The sequence below is a fragment of the Rattus rattus genome, chromosome 2 (genome assembly GCF_011064425.1).
Source record: "Rattus rattus isolate New Zealand chromosome 2, Rrattus_CSIRO_v1, whole genome shotgun sequence".
In the NCBI taxonomy this organism is placed as follows: domain Eukaryota; kingdom Metazoa; phylum Chordata; class Mammalia; order Rodentia; family Muridae; genus Rattus; species Rattus rattus.
In genome coordinates, this window is record NC_046155.1 from 74135376 (window position 1) to 74156448 (window position 21073).

Consider the following 21073-nt stretch of genomic DNA (forward strand, 5'->3'; position numbering starts at 1 on the left):
GTCTTAGCACTGATTTCCGGAGGTGTCCATTGGCTGCTATTTCCATGGCAACCAGGAGTGGCAGTTCCCTGGGCAAATAGGATACAAGTTTCCATGACGATGAAAGAATGGGAAGAGCCAAACTGGAGGAGTCCCATCTTGCCCATCTTTAAGCTGACATTCCCCCACCCCCAACTCAGGTCGGAAGGGTGGAGCTGTTCAACACAGTAAAGCAAGAGCGCTGGGGGTGGGACAGTCCAAACTGGGTACCCACTAGCCCAGTCTCGGTCAAGTTGGTCCCCTTACATCACACTCCCCCAAGTCCGAGATTCCCCGGTTCAAGTAACACTTCAGTACAGATGAATGTTCAAGTATTGTGTAGAGAGCCAGGCAGGGGTCTGGGCTACCCCTCACCACTCCCCGGGCCACCACGCTTAACAGCAGGTAGACCCGCGGCCCCTACTCCTTGCAATAGCTGCCATTTTCAGTGACGTTCAAGGAGTCAAGGTCGGGAAAACTGAAATCTGGGTAGAGGGAAGGGGAGAGAGGTAACCCCACACAGAGAGTTCTACTAACCCCACATCTGCTCATCTCCCAGCCCCCAGTCCTGGCATTTCCTGGTTTGTAGAGCCCCCTATCTTGACACCCGGATCCCCAACTGCTCTTCTGGTTTCCCTTTTTGGTCCCCCATCCCACCCAACTGGTCTTTGTTCCCTGAACCCTTGTTGGTCTGATTTCTGCCCTCCCCACCCCATCCATCACCTCCCCCAGCCCCCCCCAGTATCCTGTATGCAAGATACCAAGTCACCTCATTTTTCCCTACTCAAGACTTGCACCTCCACCGCCCCTCCCACCATCCCTTTGGCTCAGCACCTCCCCAGTACCTCTTGACCCACTCCCCCGAGGGGACGGACAATGAAGCAGATGGAAGGGAGAGATGGGAAGCGAAGACCCCCAGAGATATCAGTGCAGGTGGGAGAAGGGAAGGCTGGCTCAAGCCCCTGGGCGAGAATCCCAAGTCATTAAACCGAGGAGTGCCAAGTCATGAAGAAAATAACCTGGCCTCCCGACAGGGGGTGAAATGAAGGCAAGAGATCCAGGTTCTCTTGTTGAGTCCTGGGGGAAGGAGGCATAGGCACCCAACTAGCTGTCCTTGAGAAGTAGTTTCTCTTCTGGGCAGCGAAAGGGGCCAGGGGGCCCGGCCGCCGCCAACCGGGCACAAGCTTCAGGTGAGAGCTGGCGGCAGGAGCGTAGGTCCAGGCGGCGGAGACGTGGGCATCGACGGAACAGTGGAAGGCAGTGGTCCGTGAGGCGGTGGCACCCTGGGGATGAGGCAGTGGCAGCTGAGACTAGATAGTTGAATAGATGGCAGGCAGTAGACAGAAACCCCACACTGCCAGGCAAGCAAGGTGGACAGGAGATCTCACTTACCAGCGAGATTGAGGTGCACCAGTGTTTCTCGGAGAGGGGAAGTAGGAGCCGTGAGGAGGTGAACACTGGGGTCCCCAACGTGGGCGCAGTGACTCAGGTCCAGGGCACTGAGTTGGGGAGCGTGGCGCAATAGGAGCCTCAGGGAGGCATCAGTGAGCTCCAGGCCTGCTAGGCGAAGTTCTGCCACCCCCTGCAGTCGACCTCGACTCTCTGTTTGCCCTAGGCAGATAGAGTAGCATTAGTGGCCTCTCCTAAACTACCCTCATGCTCTTCCTTATCTGCTCCACACCTGCTCCCAACATGTGAGTCTGCCCTGCTGCTGCGGCTCCACATGACTAGCTCTTCACAACACCCACGGCACCAAATGGCATCTCATCTGACCTGCTCCTTCCCCTCAGGGAAGCCTCCGGGAGAGCTCTCAGTCTCAACATTCCTCTCAGTCCTAAGCCCCATCTCCAGGATCTGATACACTGTATATACATTGTTTTCTTTGGGATCCTTTTCTCGCTCCATAAAAACATCAGTTCCAAGCAAGCAGGAACTTTTGTTCAATGCTCTGTCCCCAGTAGGATGCTCAGTGTTTTCACCCATAATCCAATAACAGCACCCTCCACCCTCCCCATGACTAGTGAGGTCACTGTTCTGGCTTAACAACAGTCTTGCTTGAACTCCTTTTGTTCCTTCTCCACCAGAACCAGGTTTGACTGCAGACACCCTCCCCACACCCTGAATTGCCTGTGCAGACCTAGTTGGCTTCAAATTAGCAACAATTCTTCTGCCTCTACCTCCCCGAGTGCGGCAATGCAAAATGTCCTCTAATACAGATGGAATAGTATCTCTCCTCTTCTTGAAATTCCCTGTAGTACGTGCCAGCTGGGCCTTTGGTTTTGTTGTTTTGCCAGCTTGACACAAGCTAGTCGGTGAGGGCATGCTCTTTATGTCCACTTAATGTTCAACCATGTTCAATTTACGATATGACATGGCCTAGCTCACTGTGGGTAGTTCCACCCTGGGCACGTAGACTTGCAAAGTAAAACTAATGCAAGTTGATCAAGCCACTGAGTACGAGCCAGTAAGCAGTGTACCTCATGCACTTCCTGCCTGAGTTCCTGCCCTGACTTCATAATGAACCATAAACTGTGAGATGAAATGAATCCTTTCCTCCCCAAGGTCCTTTGGGGACCTCATGTTTCAACACAGCAACAGAAAACTAACTAGGCCAGCCTTCCTCCCTGATACAACATTGATTTCTTTGAGTCTCACCATTGTTTCAGCTTCAAACCTAACCCCCATCCCTGAACACTGGCTACATCCCACAAGTAGCTCTGTCCATAAACCCTGACGGGATGACCTATGCTCAAGAGAAGACTAGCCACTGCAGAATGAGTCCAGAGGCCTTCTCCTCCTCCCCCTTCCGTATCTCCAGGGGAAAGAGTGCAGAGTGCTCCTACCCCCACAGTACTGGCTTAAGTCCCTGAGGTGGACTGCTGGCCCCACCCCAGAATTGCAGTAGACCCAGAATTGTATGAAGCCCAAGATCTTAGATTTACTTTTTTTCCAAATTCTCTTGTGATAACACTGCTGAGCCTTTAACTACACTTAACTACAAGAAGCCAAGCCTTGAGGCCAGTGGTTAACCACATATACCACTCTTCCAGAAAGACCTGAGTTCAATTCCCAGGACCCTTATCCGATGGCTCACACCCATCTATATCTTGAGCTCTGGGAGTATCTGACACCCTGGTCTATGTAAGCACAGCACGCATGTGAACATACCCCACACAAACATACACATATAATTTAACATAATAAAAAGAAAGCCAAGCCCCATTTGATCATTTCTGCTTACAGATGAGAAGGCTGAGGTTCAGGTTACAGAGTCACCTGTCCTAGAGCACATGACTACAAAGTAACAGAGCCAGGACCCCAGGCCTGGGGCTGACTCACTCTTATCTCATCTTATCCCAATACCATCCTCACTTGCCAGGCACTAGCCTGGCTCTGAAAAACATCACCAGATGTCACAGCCCAAGATAAGTTTCCAAAAATGTGCTATGGCATCTGCACAGTGCTAAAACTCAGCATGTGGGGTGTGTATGTGTGTGCGGGGGTGCTGAACATAGGACCTCACGCATGTAAGGTGAATCCTCTCCACTAAGCTGTGACCTCATTTACCTGAGATCAATGTCTCAAAGTTGCCTAGGCCTGCCCTGAATTCCTGATTCTCCTGCCTCAAATTCTTGAGTCCCTGGGATCACAAGAACGCACTATGCTAGGCTCCCACTAGAATTATTCTTTATTTAAAGTTTGTTTTTAAGACAGTATTTTATTTTATTTTTTTATTTTATTTTATTTTTTGATTCTTTTTTTTCGGAGCTGGGGACCGAACCCAGGGCTTTGCGCTTCCTAGGCAAGCGCTCTACCACTGAGCTAAATCCCCAACCCCTAAGACAGTATTTTAATATTTAGCTCAGGCTACCCTCAAATGTATCTCATTGCCTGTTTCTGCCTCAGAAGTACAGGGACCTCGCAGTGTGCCGCCATACCACTAACAAGCCTGGCTGCCTTGGACTCAGAGAGCCGCCTGCCTGTGACTCCTGAGGGTAGGATTAAAGACCTACACTACCACCGCCTGGCTACAAGTTTTTTTAAGTACAAAGGTGTTTTCCTGCATAAGTGCCACCATGTGTGCAGTACCCAAGGAAGCAAAAGAGTGTTGGGTCCTCTGTGAATTATAGATAAATGAGAGCCACCATGTGGATACGAGGATTCAAATCTAGGTCCTCTGGAAGAGCAATGAGTGGGCTCTCCAGCCACTAAAAGGGCATTTTTATTTAATATAGAAATTTGGATACAGAGCTTTTCCTGAAAACCCATACTTACTTTACCCTGACAATGAACGGCAGCACCAGGGCTGCTGGTGCTGCTGCCTAAGGGCTGGCACCTAAACACAGCTTCTACTACTACTTCTGTGGGTATTCAACTTGGCGAGCCCAGAGTTCCACCGTCCACACGACTCTGAGGAGCTCACAGCCTGGAGAGGAAGCACATTTACAGACCGGCTAGCGCTCAGTCTACCAGAAGAAGTGCAGGGGGCACCAGTGTATGTCCTAAGAGTGAGAAATCTGACCACATTAAATAACCTGCGAGCTGAGACAGCTTCCTGGACTGGGAGGAAGCAAGTGATCAGAAGAAGGGGCTGGAGAGGGGTTGGGGATTTGGCTCAGTGGTAGAGCGCTTGCCTAGCAAGCACAAGGCCCTGGGTTGATCCCCAGCTCTGAAAAAAAAAAAAAAAAAAAAAAAGAAAGTAGGGGCTGGAGAGATGGCTCAGCAGATAAGAGCACTGACTGCTCTTCCAGAGGTCCTGAGTTCAATTCCCAGCAACCACATGGTGGCTCACAACCATCTGTAATGGGATCCGATGTCCTCTTCTGGTGTGTCTGAAGACAGCTGCATTGTACTCATGTAAATATAATAAATAAAAAGGACAGCTACTAATTAGATGGAGAAAGATAACAGCATAAAAGGCAAAGAAGATCAGGGAAAGAAAATGGCTCCAGGGTTGGAGAGAACTTGGCAAGACTAAAATAGCTAAAATAAAGGAATAGCATAAGGCAGCAGGGGCAAGCTAGCCAGCCCTCGGCCACCACAGTGAAAAACACTGGTTTATCCGAGGATGGAGGTGCACATCTGTAAACTCCACACATCTGTAAATTGCTTCCAGGACAGCCTAGGCTACAGAACAAAACCTGTCTCAAAAGCAAAGCAAAATGAAAACCAGGAAGTGGTCCAGTCTGGCGGCTCACACTACTTCCAGCACATGGGGGAGAGAGGCAAGTTCATCTCCTGTGAGTTTGAGGCCAGCCTGGTCTGCAGAGTAAGACCCTGTGTAAAACCACAGTAACTACAAAAACCAACCCTGTCAGCTCAGTGGGTAGCTTGCTTGCCTAACATACATGGGGACTGAGTCCCCTAGGCACGGAAAACCAAAAAGTGGCCCTTAATCATAGTATTAGAACGACAGTTAAAGCACAGGGTGACACCAACAGCTGTGCCCTTCTGGGTAGTTTTCTTGGCTCTGCTATGAATATACAACTGGGTCCAGAGAGAATGCTCTGAGTATAATTACCCCTCACCAGGCCTTCTCCTCCCTCCTGAGGGAAACCCCACCTTTTTAAGACTCAGTTCAAAGCACACAGTAGGAAAAGTGAACGAAACGTGGCCAAGAGGGCTCTTCCCACTCAAACTCCTGTCTTCTCCCATTCCTTTATTAACTACTCTGACCCCTGGCCCGTCACAAGAGGCTACAGGGCCCACGCCTCCACTTTACCTAACCCATCTACAGATGATCATGGTGGTCAAACCTGGTTTGGTGTCTGGTGGAGGCAGCAGCAGCTCCCGAAGCTGGGAGTCTTTAACGTCTTCAATCCAGCGGAGGTCCAAGAGCCGCAGAGCGGGCAGTGGGGCCGAGCCCAGGGCAGAGACGGACAGCCAGGAGCACCCAGAAAGCACCAACTCCTGCAGGCCTAGAATGAAGGAGGCGGGAGCTAGACGTTCATCCAGCAGCAGCCTCTGTTCCCATCCGTCTTGACTCATCACCACTCCTACCTTGCAGTCGGTTCAGGAGCCACATGAGCTGCTTTTTGGAGACACCTGTCCAGCTGAGGTCCAGAGCACGTGGCTGGCGGCGAACCACCCCACTAAGCATGGGTGGGGTCAGTGACTTCCTCCGGCTTAGGTCCATCCTAGGCCACAGACGCTTGTCATAGCACCTGCCAGCCACAGGGGGGAGACAGAGTCCTAAGCCGCAAGTCTCTAGGCAACCAGTCAGGGCACCCCAGTTCTCTCCTATCCCAAGGAATGCAAGATTCTTCTGGCCTCCAGCTCAAAGGACTGGATTTAGGACCCCACCTCATTACTAACTAGAACTAGGACTCTGGGCAAGTCCATTCCTCTCCCTGTCAGAAAAACTTCAGTTATAAACTAAAGATAATGACTCGGGGGGCTTGCCTGAGTAAGATCAAATGAGGTAATTACAGTCCATGGACCTTACAACTTATAAAGCGTTTTGCCAGATAGCCACACAAATGCCATATACATTATTTGATGTAATGCCAAAGAGATCTGAAAGCAGCCCCCAGACTCGACCTCTGGGCTTCTCCATTTCTCTCCTTTACTGTTCTGTCGGCTCACAGGCCCTTTCAGCTTTACTCTGCCATGTGTGTAGCTAATGTGCTGGACTTAAGCCCTGAGACTTTCTGTCTGTCCCCACGAGGAAGTAAGTACGTCTGGGGCAGGTTTGGCTTTTTTCACTCCTGGGTCCCCAGCGTCCACACACACACTAAAGGCCGGCGTGAAGTACAGGTCAGTCAGCACACACATGTGACTGAATGAATCCAGCCAGTGTGAACTACTCTACGACTCATTCACACTTTGTATTTATTCACTAAGTGTTTATGGAAGGCCCGATAGGTCCTAGGCGCTGGAGCGACAAATGTAAACACATGGACCTGAAGAAAGGTAAACAGGTCTGAGTCCAGCACACCACCAGACTCAACTAGTCCAACGTGCAGTTAGTGGAAGGATGCCCAAATACTTTATCAAGTGACCTTTCCCTGCCTCTCCTGAAGGAAGCTGTCAACATCTTGTGATACACTGAAGTTCCTCGAAACTCCAGGTTTTCTATGTCAATTTCAAAGTTGAGTGAGGAAATTCCGGCTAAACTAATGGGCGGTCAGATTAGCAGGACCAGGGAAGTTTTAGGTTGAAAGAGGAATTACTGAACTCCAACTGTCTCGCTATCTACCTCTCTGCATAACCTGGGCTTAACTTCTTGGTTTGTTTGTGATACAGGATATCACACTGTAGCTCAGGCTGGTTTGGAACTCACTAGGTAGTCTAGACTACTTTAGAATTTGAGGTGGACCAGGCAGGCATGGTGGTGCATACCTTTAATCCCAGCTTGGTCTGCATAATGAGCTCCAGGACAGACAGGGCTGTGTAGAGAGAGACTTTGCCTCAAAAACCAAAAACAACACCAATAACAAAGGACCTTGAGATATTCTTCCTACTTCAACCTGGACTTCTGGCCTGTGCTCTAAGATCTGGCTTGAGTTTATCTCAAGTTGTCCTCTATCTGCACTTAAAACTAGTGTGCTGGGAACAGTGGCACACGCCTGCAATTCTCACACTTGGGAGGTGGTGACAGGACCATCAGGAACTCAAGGCTGGCCTCGACTATCAGACCCTCTCTTAGGCAAAACATAAACAAAACAGCAGACAGCAGTGGTCCACACAAGTGGGAAGCTTAAAATAAACGTCAGGGCTAAGAATGCTCCGGCAGTAAAATGCTCGCTGTGTAAGCCTGCCAGCCAGCCCGAATTCCATCCCAGAACCCATAGAAGCCATATAAAGGTGGAAAGAAAACAGACTCTTCAGATATCTGCTTAACAACACACCGCCTCCTAACAAAAAAATGTAAAAGTCTATCCTGCAAAGTGGACATTGTCACCAAAAGCCATTGAGAGGATTGGCAGGTAAAGGTACTAGTGCCAAGTCTAATGACACCTCACCCCACCCCACTTGCTCACACTACCACACACACGCACACCCCACACATGCATGCGGGCACACAAATGAATAAATAAATACAATGAAAACTATTACATTCTAGCCAGGGGTTTCTATGGATGTAGGCTACCTAAAAACTACAGTCAAGCAAGTGATATAGGTTAGCAAGGTACTAAAGACACAATAGCTCCCAATAGACTTTTATTTTGGGAAGGCGGGGTGTTCAAGACAGGGTTTCTCTGTAGCCCTGGCTGTCCTAGAACTCACTCTGTACACCACTCTGGCCTAGAACTCAGAGATCCTCCTGCCTCTGCCTCACGAGTACGCTAGAGCTACTCAGCTAGACTTCCTTTTCAAAAAGAGCAGATCTAGTTTTGATTTACTGTCACACAAACAAACTGGGTGTGGGAATATACACCTGCAATCCCAGCACCAGGGAAGCCAAGAAGAGGAGCATCAAGTGCCTCAGGTCTACAAGGGCTACATACGAGAGAAACCACCAACCCCTTCCAACCCCAAAGAAAAAAACCTCGCCAACATTCCACAGCTGGAATACATTTCAGCGAAGGCTACAAATCGGGCTTCAATCTGAAGGAAGTCCTCCGCTACCTTCCTCCCATACCCTCCTCCTTTCGTCCTTTCTATTCTGCCACTCCAGTCTCCCCTCTTCATTCCTCCACTCAACCAACAAACACACCTCTCCGATTCTAAGCAGAAAGCACACAGGAGCAGACCCTTATCCAGGCAGCTTCTCCCTTGGCACTCTGACCTCCTGCTGTGCCAAAGCCCTTCTCAGTCCAGCCTTGAGTCCCAGCTCAAGAGCCCGCACCGTGAAGGCCTTCTGGTCTGTCCACAGTTGGAAAGAAAACCCTAATTTGAGGGTACCCACAGGTCCCCAATTTTGTTTCTCTATCGTATTCCACAAAAGCCAGACTAGAATACCTGCCTATCTAGGCATCCAATGGCGTCTAGTGTCAACACATTCTGGTACATTCTGTGTTACTGGGAAGGCCACCTATCCTGGGTCCATCAAGATTTAACTCTAGACCTTCATGTTCAAGAAGTCTCCCCGATCGTTTCTTGGCTGGAGCCAACTCACCCCATTGCAGTCAGTCCCAAGCCATGGGGATTAAACCTCAGTGTGATAGCCAACAACTGTAGAAGTCCTATTGGCAGGAGTATCTGGCTTCCTCTGGGCATGTGAAGGCACAGTACCTCAACTCAGAGGAGAGGGGAACATCCTACTGAGACAATGCCCAAGATGAGACTGTGAAGAAAGCAGCCTTACTCATGAAGGAGACAAAGGGGGGGGGGGAGACAAAGGCAGGGGTCTTGCCCAGGACCATGACAACTGGCAGCTCTGGGAAACTCAGGTGACAAGAATGAGGACAATTCACCTCAACACAATGGTGCTGATGACTACAAGACTAATAGCACGTGTTTGTCCAAGGCTTACTAGGCATCACCTTCTGTTCTTCGAGTGCACAGCACCCCTGTGAGATGATTACCGCCATCTTCCCACAGTTAAGAAACATAAGGCCCAGGGAGGTTTTAAAAATGTACTCACAAGCCAGAGAGGGAGCCCAGCAGTTAAGAGTGCTTACTGCCCTTGCAGAGGACCCCGGGTTGGTTCTCAGAGCCAACATGGCAGCTCACAACTGCCTGAAACTCCATTCCAGGGGAATCCAACACGCTCATGCATGTCTGTGGCGCATATAAACTCACACAAGCACACGCATATACACGAATTAATTAAAAGCAAAAACAAAACCTCATTCAAGGACCCATAGGTATGATGTGGATGGAGCCTGAATCCTGAATGGGAAAAAGGCAGGAATGAAGTGTCAGGGCAGCCACAGAGAGGTTGAAGAAGACTGCAAAGCCAGGCCACACACACAGCCACAGATACAGAACCAGAGGGGAAGACTGTAAGCTGTCGAGATCTAAACCCCAGCTCTTCCACCTCCACACCTGAGGAGACCTCTCTCGGCCTCCATTTCCCAAGCCATAAAATGGGGTTAAGAGTTGACTTCAAAGGCTTGTAACACCAACAAAGAGAACAGCATAGGAAGGGTTCTCTGGAGCCCAGCATATGCCCTATGTCCAATGGGACTCGGAATTGGTTGAGGTGACACAGAGCCAAGCCAGGGGAAGGGGAAGGGCACTGAAACAAGTGGCACTCGCAGGACAGAACACACAGAATTCTTGACCAGGCAGGCCTGAACATCCTCCTGGCTCCAGCCAAATCCATACCTCCTCCTGCAAACCCAGCAGTTTCAAACCCCATCCTGCAGAACCCCCTGGGACAGAGCTGGGCCAGCCCTAACTAAGTGCTCTGGGCAGATTCGGCTTCACCGTGGGCGGAGATCACAGCTAGTTCTCCCTAAGAGCTCTCTGGGATTCTGGACACTACCAGAGTCCTCCATTCTCCCACCAGCCAGCCTTGACCATGTGCCAGTCCCTTCCTTACTTCCTTCTCTGCCTGTCCTTGAAAACAGTAGTGTCTACTAGTACATCAGCACCTCCTGCACAATCTCCTGCCTGCCCTTTGCCTCCCAGTTCTAAATAATCAAAGCCACCAGACAGGAAAGCCTGCAACTGCCTGCTCTCCCACTTACAACCCTCTCCAGCTACACCCTCTTCTACCTCTCCCACACCCCGTTTCTCCATTTATGTTCATTCACTCAATACTGCCTCAGTGGCCTTCCCAGAAACTAGGGATACAGGGGGACTCAATGCACCAAGTCTTTGTCGATGCCTTTGCCTCTGTCTCGCTCTCTAAGCACAGCAAGGTTTTAGATGTGAAAGTGTTGCTGGAGATGGAGTCCATCTTCTGGATATTAGGCAAACACTCTTACCAGCCATTGACAGTGAATCCAGCAACCACCCTCGGTTCCTGAGCTCCTGTACCTCCCATCAACACCCACCACAGTATCTACTCCTTCCTTCCTCAGCCTTTTTGTAGGACCCCTTTTTTGGAATCTCGGGTTACCCTTTCTCTGGCTTGTACTCATGTTGTCTCTGCTCTGTCGCAGCAGCTCTGAACCTATAGGTCGAAGCCCCTTCAGGGGTCACCTGAGACCACTAGAAAACACACGTTTATTTATATTATGGTTTATAACAGTAGAACATTTTTTGGGGGGGAACAGTGTTCTCTGTGTAGTCCCCACTGCTGTCTTGGAACCCCCTCAGTAGAGCAGGGTGGATAGATCCGCCTGCTTCTTCTGCCTCCCAAGTGCTGGGATTAAAGGCATGCAAAAATAATTTTACTGCTGGGGGTCATCACAGCATGAGGAACTATATTAAAGAATTACAGCATTAGGAAGGTTAAGAATCACAGCTCTGTCAAATCTGTTCCCTACAGGATAAAAACTTACAAATCAGCACCAGACCTTGTTTTCTCAGTAGTGGATTCTGACTGGCTCACCAGCTTTTCTCAGACCAGAGAGATCAAACCTAAGTTCTCTCTCTGCTGAAACTGTCTGTCCCTCCTCTGTGATTCCCAAGCTAAGAATATTGCTATCTCCCAGCCAGGCTCCTGGGTCCCAAATCTCCTTATACTCGCCATCGTCTTCACAGGCAATGAGTCAGCACGTCTACGCTGTTCTGCTGCAGTCCAAAGGCTTGAACCTAGGACGGGGAAGCTCTGCTGCCAAATTCCACCTCCAAATCCCTGTCTGCTGCGAGAGCAGTGCCTGCTGTGAACTGGTGAGCCGTCTCTCTAACTATCCCCCACCCTCCTGTTCTTTTCTGAAACAGGGTCTTTTACCTGGAACTAGGGCTTGTTGATCAGGTTAGGCGGGCTGGCCAGCAAGCCCCAGGAATTCTCCTGACTCAATGCTGGCCTCTTAGGTGGGTTCCGGGGATGAAACTTAAAAGTCTTCACAACTGAACTCTCTACCCAAGCCCCCACCCTTCCCTTTTTTATCTTTTTCAGATGCAGTCCTGCCCCCACCTCCCGAGTGCTGGGACTAAAGGTGCTCACCCCTCCTCAGCTCTCCCAGTCCTTTTACCTAGAAGTGTGTCCTAGTTTGCTGGGGTAGCCTGGAAGTCATAATCTTTCTGCCTCAACCTTCCAAGCGTGGGGATTACAGACCCACACCACACCCCCACGCCCAGGTGCCGCTTCTCCTTTCCTTGGGGTCTTGAGCAATACTGAAGCAGGAGGAGCAGAGCTTGCAGCAAGGCCTTGTCTCGTCTCCCTAAAGTCTCAATCTGCACCCTCCCTGCCCTTCCTACTTCAGTGACCAGATCCACCAGAGCTTCCTGACCAGAGCTTCCTGACCATTCTCCCCCTGTGATCCCTACGGTCTCTGCCCTTAGCTGGTTCTTCTCACCTGAAGGCACCATTTACTGAGGGCTTAGTACCTCAGGCACTTTGCTGAATGCTGTGCAGGAACAGCCTCATTAAATCCCACAAGGTAAATAGGACTTGGCTTCAGTATCTGAGGTTCTGCACCTAAGGATTCAACCCACCCACGGATGGAAATTCAAAACAAAAATTGCTTATGTGCTGAAGGAGACTTGTTTTGTTATTCCCTAAACAATACAATTTAATAGACATTTACATATCATTTGCATTGCATTCGATACCATAGATCATCTAGAGATTCAATAGATTATATTCAAACACTGAGTTTGGATGTTGGTGTCCTGAAGTGGAGGGAAACCTTAGAGCCAATCCTTCTTAGGACCTTAGGTCCAATTACATTAATATTCATTCCAGACTTACAAGTGAGAATAGAGACCTTAAGAGCTATAAGTCACCACTGACAAAAGCCATAGGCCAGGCTGCAAGGCCCAAGTGGGAACTACTGTGCATTCATTGGCCTCTGCACTCTGTCCACTTTCAGCACCAGGTCTTTTCCGGACCCCATGTGTCAAGCATAGAATGAGCCTGAAGGGCATGAGCAAACATCTTTCAGACTCTATCAGAGAGCATGGTAACCCTCAGTGACTTCTGTGACCGCGCCCATGCTGCGGTCTGTCTATGACCTCTTCCAGAGCACAGGTGAGCCAATGAGCATGCGAGTGAGAAGTCGCGATCACAGTTAAGGCCCTAAGATGTTTCCACATCCCAAGTATTCTACTCAGTTCTTGTGTACTATCTCACAAAAACCGCTGTGAGAACTATCCTGGTTTTATATGAAGAAATGAAGAATCTGAGGCCAGGCTTGCCGATGTAGACCTCTAATTCTAGCTACTTTGCAGTAAAAGGGTACAAAGCCAGCATAGGCAACTTGGAGACTCTGTCTCAAAGATAAAAGAAAAAAATAGCTTATGGTATAATTCAGTGGTATAAGATTGCCTATGCACCAGGCCATGGGTTCAATTCTTAGTATAGGGAAAGGACGGAAGGAGGTAGGATTTTAAAAAAAGAGAAAAAAACGGCATGAGGAAGTTAAAGAACTACCCTGAGGGCACAGACTCACTGGAGCAAACAGTCTAGCAGAGGCATTTGCCTCTGGCTCCTTGCATACCAGCCTCCCTGACTCCACAGAAACCAAAGGCAAAGGTACTGGCTCTCCAGACCTTGTCCCAGAGGAAAAGGGTGGAGCTTTAATTTAGCCCCTAACTTGACTAGCAAGCTTCCAGTGTGCCTCATCCCCTCCTGGTCTGCTATGATGTGAACAAAGATAACTCCACCTTTGGGGGTTGGGGAAAGAAAATATCTTATGTAGCCAAGATTGGTCTCCAATTCAGGCTCCTCCTGCCTCAGCTCCCAAGGGCAGGAGATGCAACATTGTTGAAGCCTTGATGGACATCTGAATCCTGAGAAAACCTTGAATTGACTTAGTGAAACATTTCTTGAACGTCTATCCATACTGCCTTTGTACTATGCTGGAGATAGGAAGATAAAAATCAATACAAAGTATTCGTCCACAACCCCAGAAACTGATGAGAACTCAAAAATAAAGAATGAAGGCTTGTCCACACGCCAAAGGCCTCTCTGTGGGCTCCATTAGGGGAAGGGCATGCTGTGGGAGCCTGATAGAAGAGGAAGCCTGTCAGGAGAGGATCAGAGGGAAGACAGGCTTTGAGGGATGACTAGCATTTCTAAACATGGTTAGGAGGCAATTGGGTTTTGGGAGTCAGGAGGGAAGGGGTGGCTGCTTCAGAGGCCAAAGGCTACCTGTAAACGTTTTCTCAAAGGAAAACTGGGACCAAATCAGACAACTCTCCAGAAGACAGACCTTAACTTGGCACATGCTAACTCTTAACATATGTAAACACTAAAGGGAAATTGTCTGGAGCCACAAGGTCAGGTTCAAACTCCTGGTTCTCCTCTCTACAGAGCCACTGGGAAGGTTAAGTGAGTTCACAGCAACCATGAAAGGATGGCATGACAATATAGATACAAGAAGACAGGCCAAGACTTAGAGAGAATCAGAGACCTATAATACACCCTTAGCAAGAATGATGGCAACAATGGTCCTCAGGCCTGTCTGGCCACTCACCAGCGGCTCCAAGTCCGGCAGACTCTCATGCAGACACATAGCTCCCGGGGTCCAAGGTGCTGGAAGACACGAAGCCAGGCAGCCCGAGGAAGAGGGTGGTCGGATCCAGCAGCCAAAGGCAGAGTGTCAGGCTCGGGGCTTCGAGGTGGGGGCCTTACTACATGCCGCTCCAACTGTGGAGGCCGTGGTGGTGGGGCAGGGCCCAGAGGCCAGCTGAGCAGTGGTCCTCCACTGCCAGGGCGTATAGCCCGCCGTCCCCCACGGTTCTCCTTCTCGCCAGAGCTGCCCCGCGCTGGCCGCCGCCCATTCCGGGCCTCCCCGGGAGCTTCATCCTCACTAAGTGATGTGCCAGATGAGTCTGAATCAGAGTCTGAGTCCGAGGACGAAGAAGAGGTATCAGGCACCCGTTCCAGCAGCTGGCACATACGCTTGAAACGCTCCAGCTTCTCCCTCTGTGGCGATGGGGATGGCACTGCTGGGCCCTCAGCAGAAGCTATAGGTGGCTTTGGTTTCTGCAAAGAGACAGGTGAGGCTGTACTAGGTTCTAGAGTGCACTTTCCCAACCACTCACCCAAAAGGAGTCAGCAGAGGATGACCAGCCCCAGGAGACACAGTCCTAAGTTCCTGATTGTTCCCAAACTGTCCATCACTGGATGTCAGCTTCCTTATCTACAGTGTGAGGGAACTATTCAAAGTCCAGATAGCCTGGTGGGTCAATCAATGGCTCGTGAACCTCCCGGCACCTGTGTAAAGTGCTGGCTTGCCTTTTCAATTCTGGGATGTAGAACAGACCATCTACAACGTGGAACAGCTAAACTAGACAAGCCCACAGTGTAGGAACAGCCATCACTCCCAGCCTTGGTGTAGAGCATCCTTCTTCTGACTCAAAGGTGACTTGGGCCACGCCACTCCTTTTCATCCAGGAAACTGAGTGTGGCTCAAAGAGACTAGGTGACTTGTCCAAAATTACAAACTGGTATTTGGTGAAGGGCTTGGACAGGCAGAACCTTGTGTTCAGATTACTAGTACAAAGTAGTATCAGAATTTGAGCTTTGCCGTGTGACCTTGGGCCAATCTTTAACCTCTCTGGGCGTATTACTTTTATATCTCATTGGATTTATCTGGCTGTGAGATGAGAGAAGGGGTAAGGAAAGTAGTCTGTCTTCATCTCACAGATTAAAAAAGCCATTTGCCGGCCCAGAGTAGGTAACAAGTTGCCAAGACCATGTAAAGAATGTAAAGAATCAGTGATCTGGCAAGCAATTTAAATTCGGTTCTTTCCACTTAGGCTTAGAAAACTAAGATGGTCTAAACACTATCCTAATGGCTGTTGGAAATCAGGGGTTCCTATGACCTGGACCCAGGACCCAGACTATTCTCCCACCCAACTCCTTCTAGGGGTCCATAGGGACCATGTAGGGATAGGGCAAGACAAAGTGAGCAGGAAAGGACAGGTCTCAGTCTCTATGATGGAAGGGGGTGGGGAGGAGGGGAGGAGGGGAGGAAGGAGGAGGTCCCCGGCACACCTCCCAGTTCTCGGGAGGGAGCCCAGGGTGGCAGGATGAGAATGCCTGGCTCGGATTCAGAACCCTGGGGGGCAGAAGGCCCGGGCTGCCTGGGTCCGCTCCTCGGAGGAGGCAGGCATCTCCACCCACCTTCTTCAAGTGCCTCTCTCGGCCTCCTTTCACCTACCAGGGCAAGAGATACAGGGAAGAAAGAGACCCCATTAGAGGCCCTGGCGACCAAACTAAGGTTCCCGTCCTCTTCTTGGACTACAAATCCCAGAAGCCCCCATCCTAGGAAGACTGCTCAGCAAGCTAACCTTGTAATCAGTGTCTTGTCTTACTGAGCATGCTCCTCAACTCCCTTCTTCCCCCTCAGGCTTGTTCTGAGCCCTTCCCTCCGCCTCTGTAGTAGTTTGAGCATGCTCTGTTGCTCCTCCCTAATCCTCCAGGTCTCAAAGATTCCTGGCCTGTACCAGTTACCCCTCGCTTGTGTTTCTTCTTCATAGTGAGCATGTTCCATCAACAGCTCTGGCTACAACTCACAAATACCTCTGGGGGAATCCACATGGTCTCATTCTCCAGATCGGGGTAGGACCTGGCTCTAAAACCAATCCACCCACCAAACTTCAGCTCCCAGAATCACATGTTCTAAACCAGCCTTCCCCTTCTGCTCACCTTTTTCCTTGGGGTGGGGGGCTCATTCCCCCCCTCCCTCTCCTTCCGTTTGGGGGGCCCAGGCACATCGTCAGGGGGAGGGCCAGCAGGTAAGGGTCCCTTTCTTCTGGGCAGGGGTGGTGGAGGTGGCGGCTCCTCTGTCAGCTTCCATCCACCCCCTAGGTTAGCGCCTTCCTCACCATTGTCAGCCCTGCGGCGCCCTGGACCCTCACCTGCATCCTGGAAAGTGTAAGCTGGGGATGAGGCCCCACCTAGTTCCGGATCTTCCACCCTGCCCCTATCTTAGCCGCTGCTTTACCTTGCTTGTCCGTCCTTCCTGGGTACATCGGGGGCACTCCCAACAGTTGGGTATCTCTGAATTGATAACACCCTCAGCCTTTCCCATCTGTAGGAAAGAGACCGAATAATGGGTAGAAGGGGCCAGTACATGTATGCCCAGGAACAGTGTGGTTTACCTCCTGGCTCCCTGATAGTCTACCCCAACCGAGCTGCAGGGTTCCCAGGGTTATCACCTTCAGGCAGCCAGGGTGGACGATCTCGTTGCAGATTGTACACTCCATGAGGCTCAAACTAAATTTCTCCTCTTCTCCCTCCACTGTATCCTCCTTCCCAGCTTCCCCACACAAGAGGCATACAGCCGTGTGTGGGAGCACGGGCTGTCGGGAAAGAGGACGCATCAGAGACCGCAGGAAAGACTCTTCTGTGTCAGCTATAGGGTGAAGTAGGTTCAGAACCCACAGGCCAGGACGACCTTTAACACTGGATTTAACCCTCAGCTTCTCCATCTCTAGGATGGGGAGAGGGATCTTTCCTTTGCAAGACCATTTTTAAGAACAAGACAACTCATGAGGGGTTGAGACAGTTACTGTCGTCATCATTGTCAGCACAGGATTCAGAAATGGCTTGGAGTGGAAGAGACAGCACCCAGATGGTAGTCTGGGGTGATTCTAAGGTTGTTCAGGGGGCAGTCCAAGGGTGACTCTGGAAGCCCAGTGAGACCAGTGAGAAAAGCCCAGGGGACATGTGAAGACACAGCTGCTTTGGTCTCTGGGTAAAGGCAGCAGTCTCCAGACAATGTGACTTCAAGGAAGACAATGGCGGCACTGAATCCTATCAGGGATGCTGACAGCCAGGGATCTAGATCAAGGGAGAAGTATCAGAAAGTGAGGCAAGGGGCTGGGGGACAAAGGAAGAGAAAGAGCTGAGGGGTGAAAGTGCAAGCAGGAAAGAGTAGCTGGAGGAAGAGAGGCGGGCTGCTGGGAAAAGCCATTCTGGTGCCCCAGGCTGCTGAAAGGATGAGGGAGGCAGAAAAGAAACCATGTCTTCCAGATAACTACCATGCTGGGCCTGTCTTTCAATAGGACATTCATAGTGTACCACTATCTAATCTTTGCAATTCAGCAAAAGAAACATTTTACAGAGAACGTACTTGAAGTTCTGAGTGAATTGCTCAAGGTCATAAGAAGGGGGTCCTGGCCTCAATCTCAAGATACCTAAAGGTGCCTGAAAGACCACAGAAAGGCAAAAGCTATCTCCTGTGGTAGACATTGGCCTTTTACACAGATACCTGGGCAGAGGAATACAGCAGGGGCTGAGCTTTCTACAGACCTGAGACCGAATCTTCTGTGTATCCCACTTTTCCACAAAGACACAAATCAGTGAAGAAACACAGGAAGTGAGTGTACCAACAGCACAAGAAAGGAAAAATTCAGGGAAGCTGCCACTGGACACCCAGAGAATGCTCGGGCCTTGTACTACTACTGATGGCGCTCTGGGCCAACAGGCCTGAGGTTTCTCGTACCGGGCATGGGGGTCAAGACTCACCGCGGTGCACTGCCGAAGCAGGCACGACTGCTTCATGCGCCCGGGCCCCCCGAACTTCTTCATGTCTCGGCAGAAATGGCAGTCCCCGCACTCAGTTCGAACACAGGCCCGGCAACGACGGCAGCGGGTTCGGCGTCGGCGCGCTCCGGCCCCCGGTCCCCGGTTGCTCGACGACATTGGGGGCGTCAGCAACGCCGAAGGCTGTAGGCAGATGGAGGTAAGGTAAGAGAAGGCCTGCAAGGCCTAAGAGTCTTCAGGCCGCGAGCTCACTGCACCTCTGATGGGGCAGAGCTTCTACCCTCAGAGAAGGTCAGCCCTTTAGTGTGTCCTGAGCAGAGGGCCACTCCCTCAAGACCTCCCTCCTCTAACATTCCCTCCTGCTGGAAGGAGGGACACTGAGGCCCCTCCTCTAACATCCCAAGCCAAGGTTCCTGGAAAAGGCTTCCTATCTGCAGGGCTACCTCAGGGGGCTTCCAGCTCATACCTGTTACCCAAAGGCCCCATTCTCTCACAGATTTACCTCCAGATTCCAGGGGTAAGCACCACTCTCTTCCCTGTCCCTCTCTTTCTCTCATGGGTACGTCATCCAAAGCTTTCAAACCTAGATATTCTAACCAGATCCACTCCATTTCTAATGACCCAATGGGCTCTCAACTTCCCAGGGCTGACACCCCTGAAACGCTTAAGTGTCCCTTCTCAGCCCACACAGAAGTCCTTCTCCTCCAACTTATCCAATAGGATCCTTCAGGCAATCTGGGTAATCTCCCAAATTCCCTGGGATTCTACAAGCTGCCCTAACATCTCAACAAAATTCAAGGTGGGCTCGGTTTTAGGTCTTCCCGCCCCCATCCACATCTTACCAGGCTGCTTTTCATCCCTAATTGTCTGGAATCCCTGGGGCTCTCCTGCCCATGGAAACCAGATCCTCTGAAATCCCACATGGACTCAGCAAGCCTGGAGGGGGTCTCTTCCCAATCAGTCTTAGACCTGCTTCCCCCTGGCGTCTCCCTTTCCAAGGACTTCCAGACCATCCACAGGGTATGGGGCCCTCCAGCACTCCGGGGGAGGGGCCTAGAGGGCGGCGACTGGAGGCGGGGTGGACGGGGAGGTCTGCAAGGGGCAGCAGGGTCGGGGAAGGAAGGCCACTTCCCTAGGGTTGGAGGTTATAGGAAAGAAGGTTGGAGAAGAGTTTGGAGAAAAGGGAGGGTGAGGCTGGGGGCGGGGAAGGCAGGGAGAGGCCAGGCTGAGGATGAATGGGAATGGGAGCTGCCCAGGTCTGGGGGTGAGGAGGAGCCGCATGAACCCACCTCACACGTGTCCCGGGAGCCATCTCTCCCTTCTCGGCAGCTCCCGGCGGGTCGGCGGCCATCGGCGGCGGGGGGGCCGGGCGGCGCGGGGCGCGGAACGCTCTGAACGCCGGGGTCCACGGCCCCCCGAGGGCGCTCGGCCCCTCCCTCCGGCGGAGGCCGGGACAGCAGCGAGTGGAGATGGGGAGCGCCGGGGGCGAGGCCCTCCCACGGGCTGCGGCGCGGCCCTTCCAGGGGGAGGTCCTGCTCTGGGGGGCTCAGTCCCTCAGCCCCCCCAGGCCAACGGGGGCTCCTTGGGCGCAGGGTGCTCAGCTTTTGCCCGGGCCCCACTCAGTCCCGGGTATGAGTCTCAGCTCCCCACCCCCACCTTTCCCCAAAGCCCCCGACCCTTAACTGGCCCCTTCCCAGCTCCAACTGCCCAGGGGTCCAGGGAAAGACCAGGGGCCCCCCACCGTTTCCGGGGTTCAAACCCCGCCCACCGCCGGTTCCCGGGGAGGGGGGGGTCGCTGCAACCTGCCCCCCTCCCCTGGGTCCGCCCCTGTACTGCGGCCCCCTGACCTACAGAGACAGGGCTCGCAGAGGGGGGTGAAGGAAGCTGCTCCGGCCCCGCCCCCCCCAGCCTGCACGCGCCCCCGCCCTCCCCCCTTCAAACGCGCGACCCTCAAGATATAAGGATTTAAATAAAATTTGAATAAATCCACTCCTAAAATGGGAGGGTATAAGGAAAGGATGGGGCAGAGGCAGGAAGGGGGTGGGGGCAGTTGGGATGTCTTAGCACCCCTACTCCCCTAGCCTCGCGCTGCTTCGGCCCCGGGCCCTGGTCGCCGCTCTCATCCCTCCTCAGCTCCTTCCTCCTTCCTCCTCTCCTCCCTCTCCCCTCCCTTCTTCCCACCTCCTCCTCCTTTTTACTCCCTCCTTCTCCCAGAGGAACCCCGCCCCCTTCTCCCTCCTTCCTTCACCACCTTTACTTTCCAGGACGAATGTGTGCAAAGCACGACGGGAGTTGTAGTTCTCCAAATTCTAGCGCTATCGTGGGAAAAGTGGCACACTAGGGCCAGCCGGTACTACAAATAAGATGGCGAAAGGGTTGCCACGCTGGGAGCCGAGCATGGCGGGAATTATAGTCCAGTTGGCCAGAGACTCCCCGTAGCAGGACCGAGAAGGAGCGGGAAGGATGACTACAAGCAAGATGGCCTTTTCCCCCGACCCGACCTCCTTTCCAGGCACTCACACGCCCTCTGGTCCACAACCCTCCGCGTGTGTGGTACCTGACGGGAGTCGCAGTCCATCTGCTGCCTTCCCGCTGCCATTTCTACTCATCAGG

The 21073-nt window shown here is 51.7% G+C and overlaps 1 protein-coding gene across 5 annotated transcripts; it reads right to left on the reverse strand.

Annotated features, from left to right (window-relative positions):
- Positions 1 to 128: 128 nt before the first annotated feature.
- On the reverse strand, positions 129 to 20073 carry Fbxl19 (F-box and leucine rich repeat protein 19). Of its 5 annotated transcripts, none has more exons than XM_032892545.1 (11): positions 19750 to 20073; positions 18443 to 18643; positions 17131 to 17274; positions 16917 to 17003; positions 16619 to 16837; positions 15965 to 16126; positions 14439 to 14950; positions 6019 to 6182; positions 5775 to 5936; positions 1411 to 1629; positions 129 to 1301 (listed from the first exon to the last, which is right to left on the reverse strand). In XM_032892545.1, exons 2-11 carry the CDS (start codon positions 18617 to 18619, stop codon positions 1123 to 1125), a joined length of 2025 nt encoding a protein of 674 aa, XP_032748436.1. In that variant the 5' UTR covers positions 18620 to 18643; positions 19750 to 20073; the 3' UTR covers positions 129 to 1122. The 5 variants fall into 5 exon arrangements, with proteins under 5 accessions (XP_032748436.1, XP_032748433.1, XP_032748432.1 ...); XM_032892542.1 differs by lacking the exon at positions 19750 to 20073 and adding an exon at positions 19303 to 19717 and having other exon boundaries at positions 16094 to 16126; XM_032892541.1 differs by lacking the exon at positions 19750 to 20073 and adding an exon at positions 19303 to 19716.
- Positions 20074 to 21073: the final 1000 nt, after the last annotated feature.

Coding starts and splice junctions, on each gene's coding strand:
- Fbxl19 (XM_032892541.1), bottom strand. CDS start 19,473: ATGGTCTGGAAGTCCTTGGAAAGGGAGACGCCAGGGGGAAGCAGGTCT. Junction 17,004..17,130: donor TCCACCCTGGCTGCCTGAAG/GTGATAACCCTG, acceptor TCTTTCCTACAG/ATGGGAAAGGCTGAGGGTGT. Junction 14,951..15,964: donor TCCCTCCCGAGAACTGGGAG/GTGTGCCGGGGA, acceptor GTCTCTTTGCAG/AAACCAAAGCCACCTATAGC.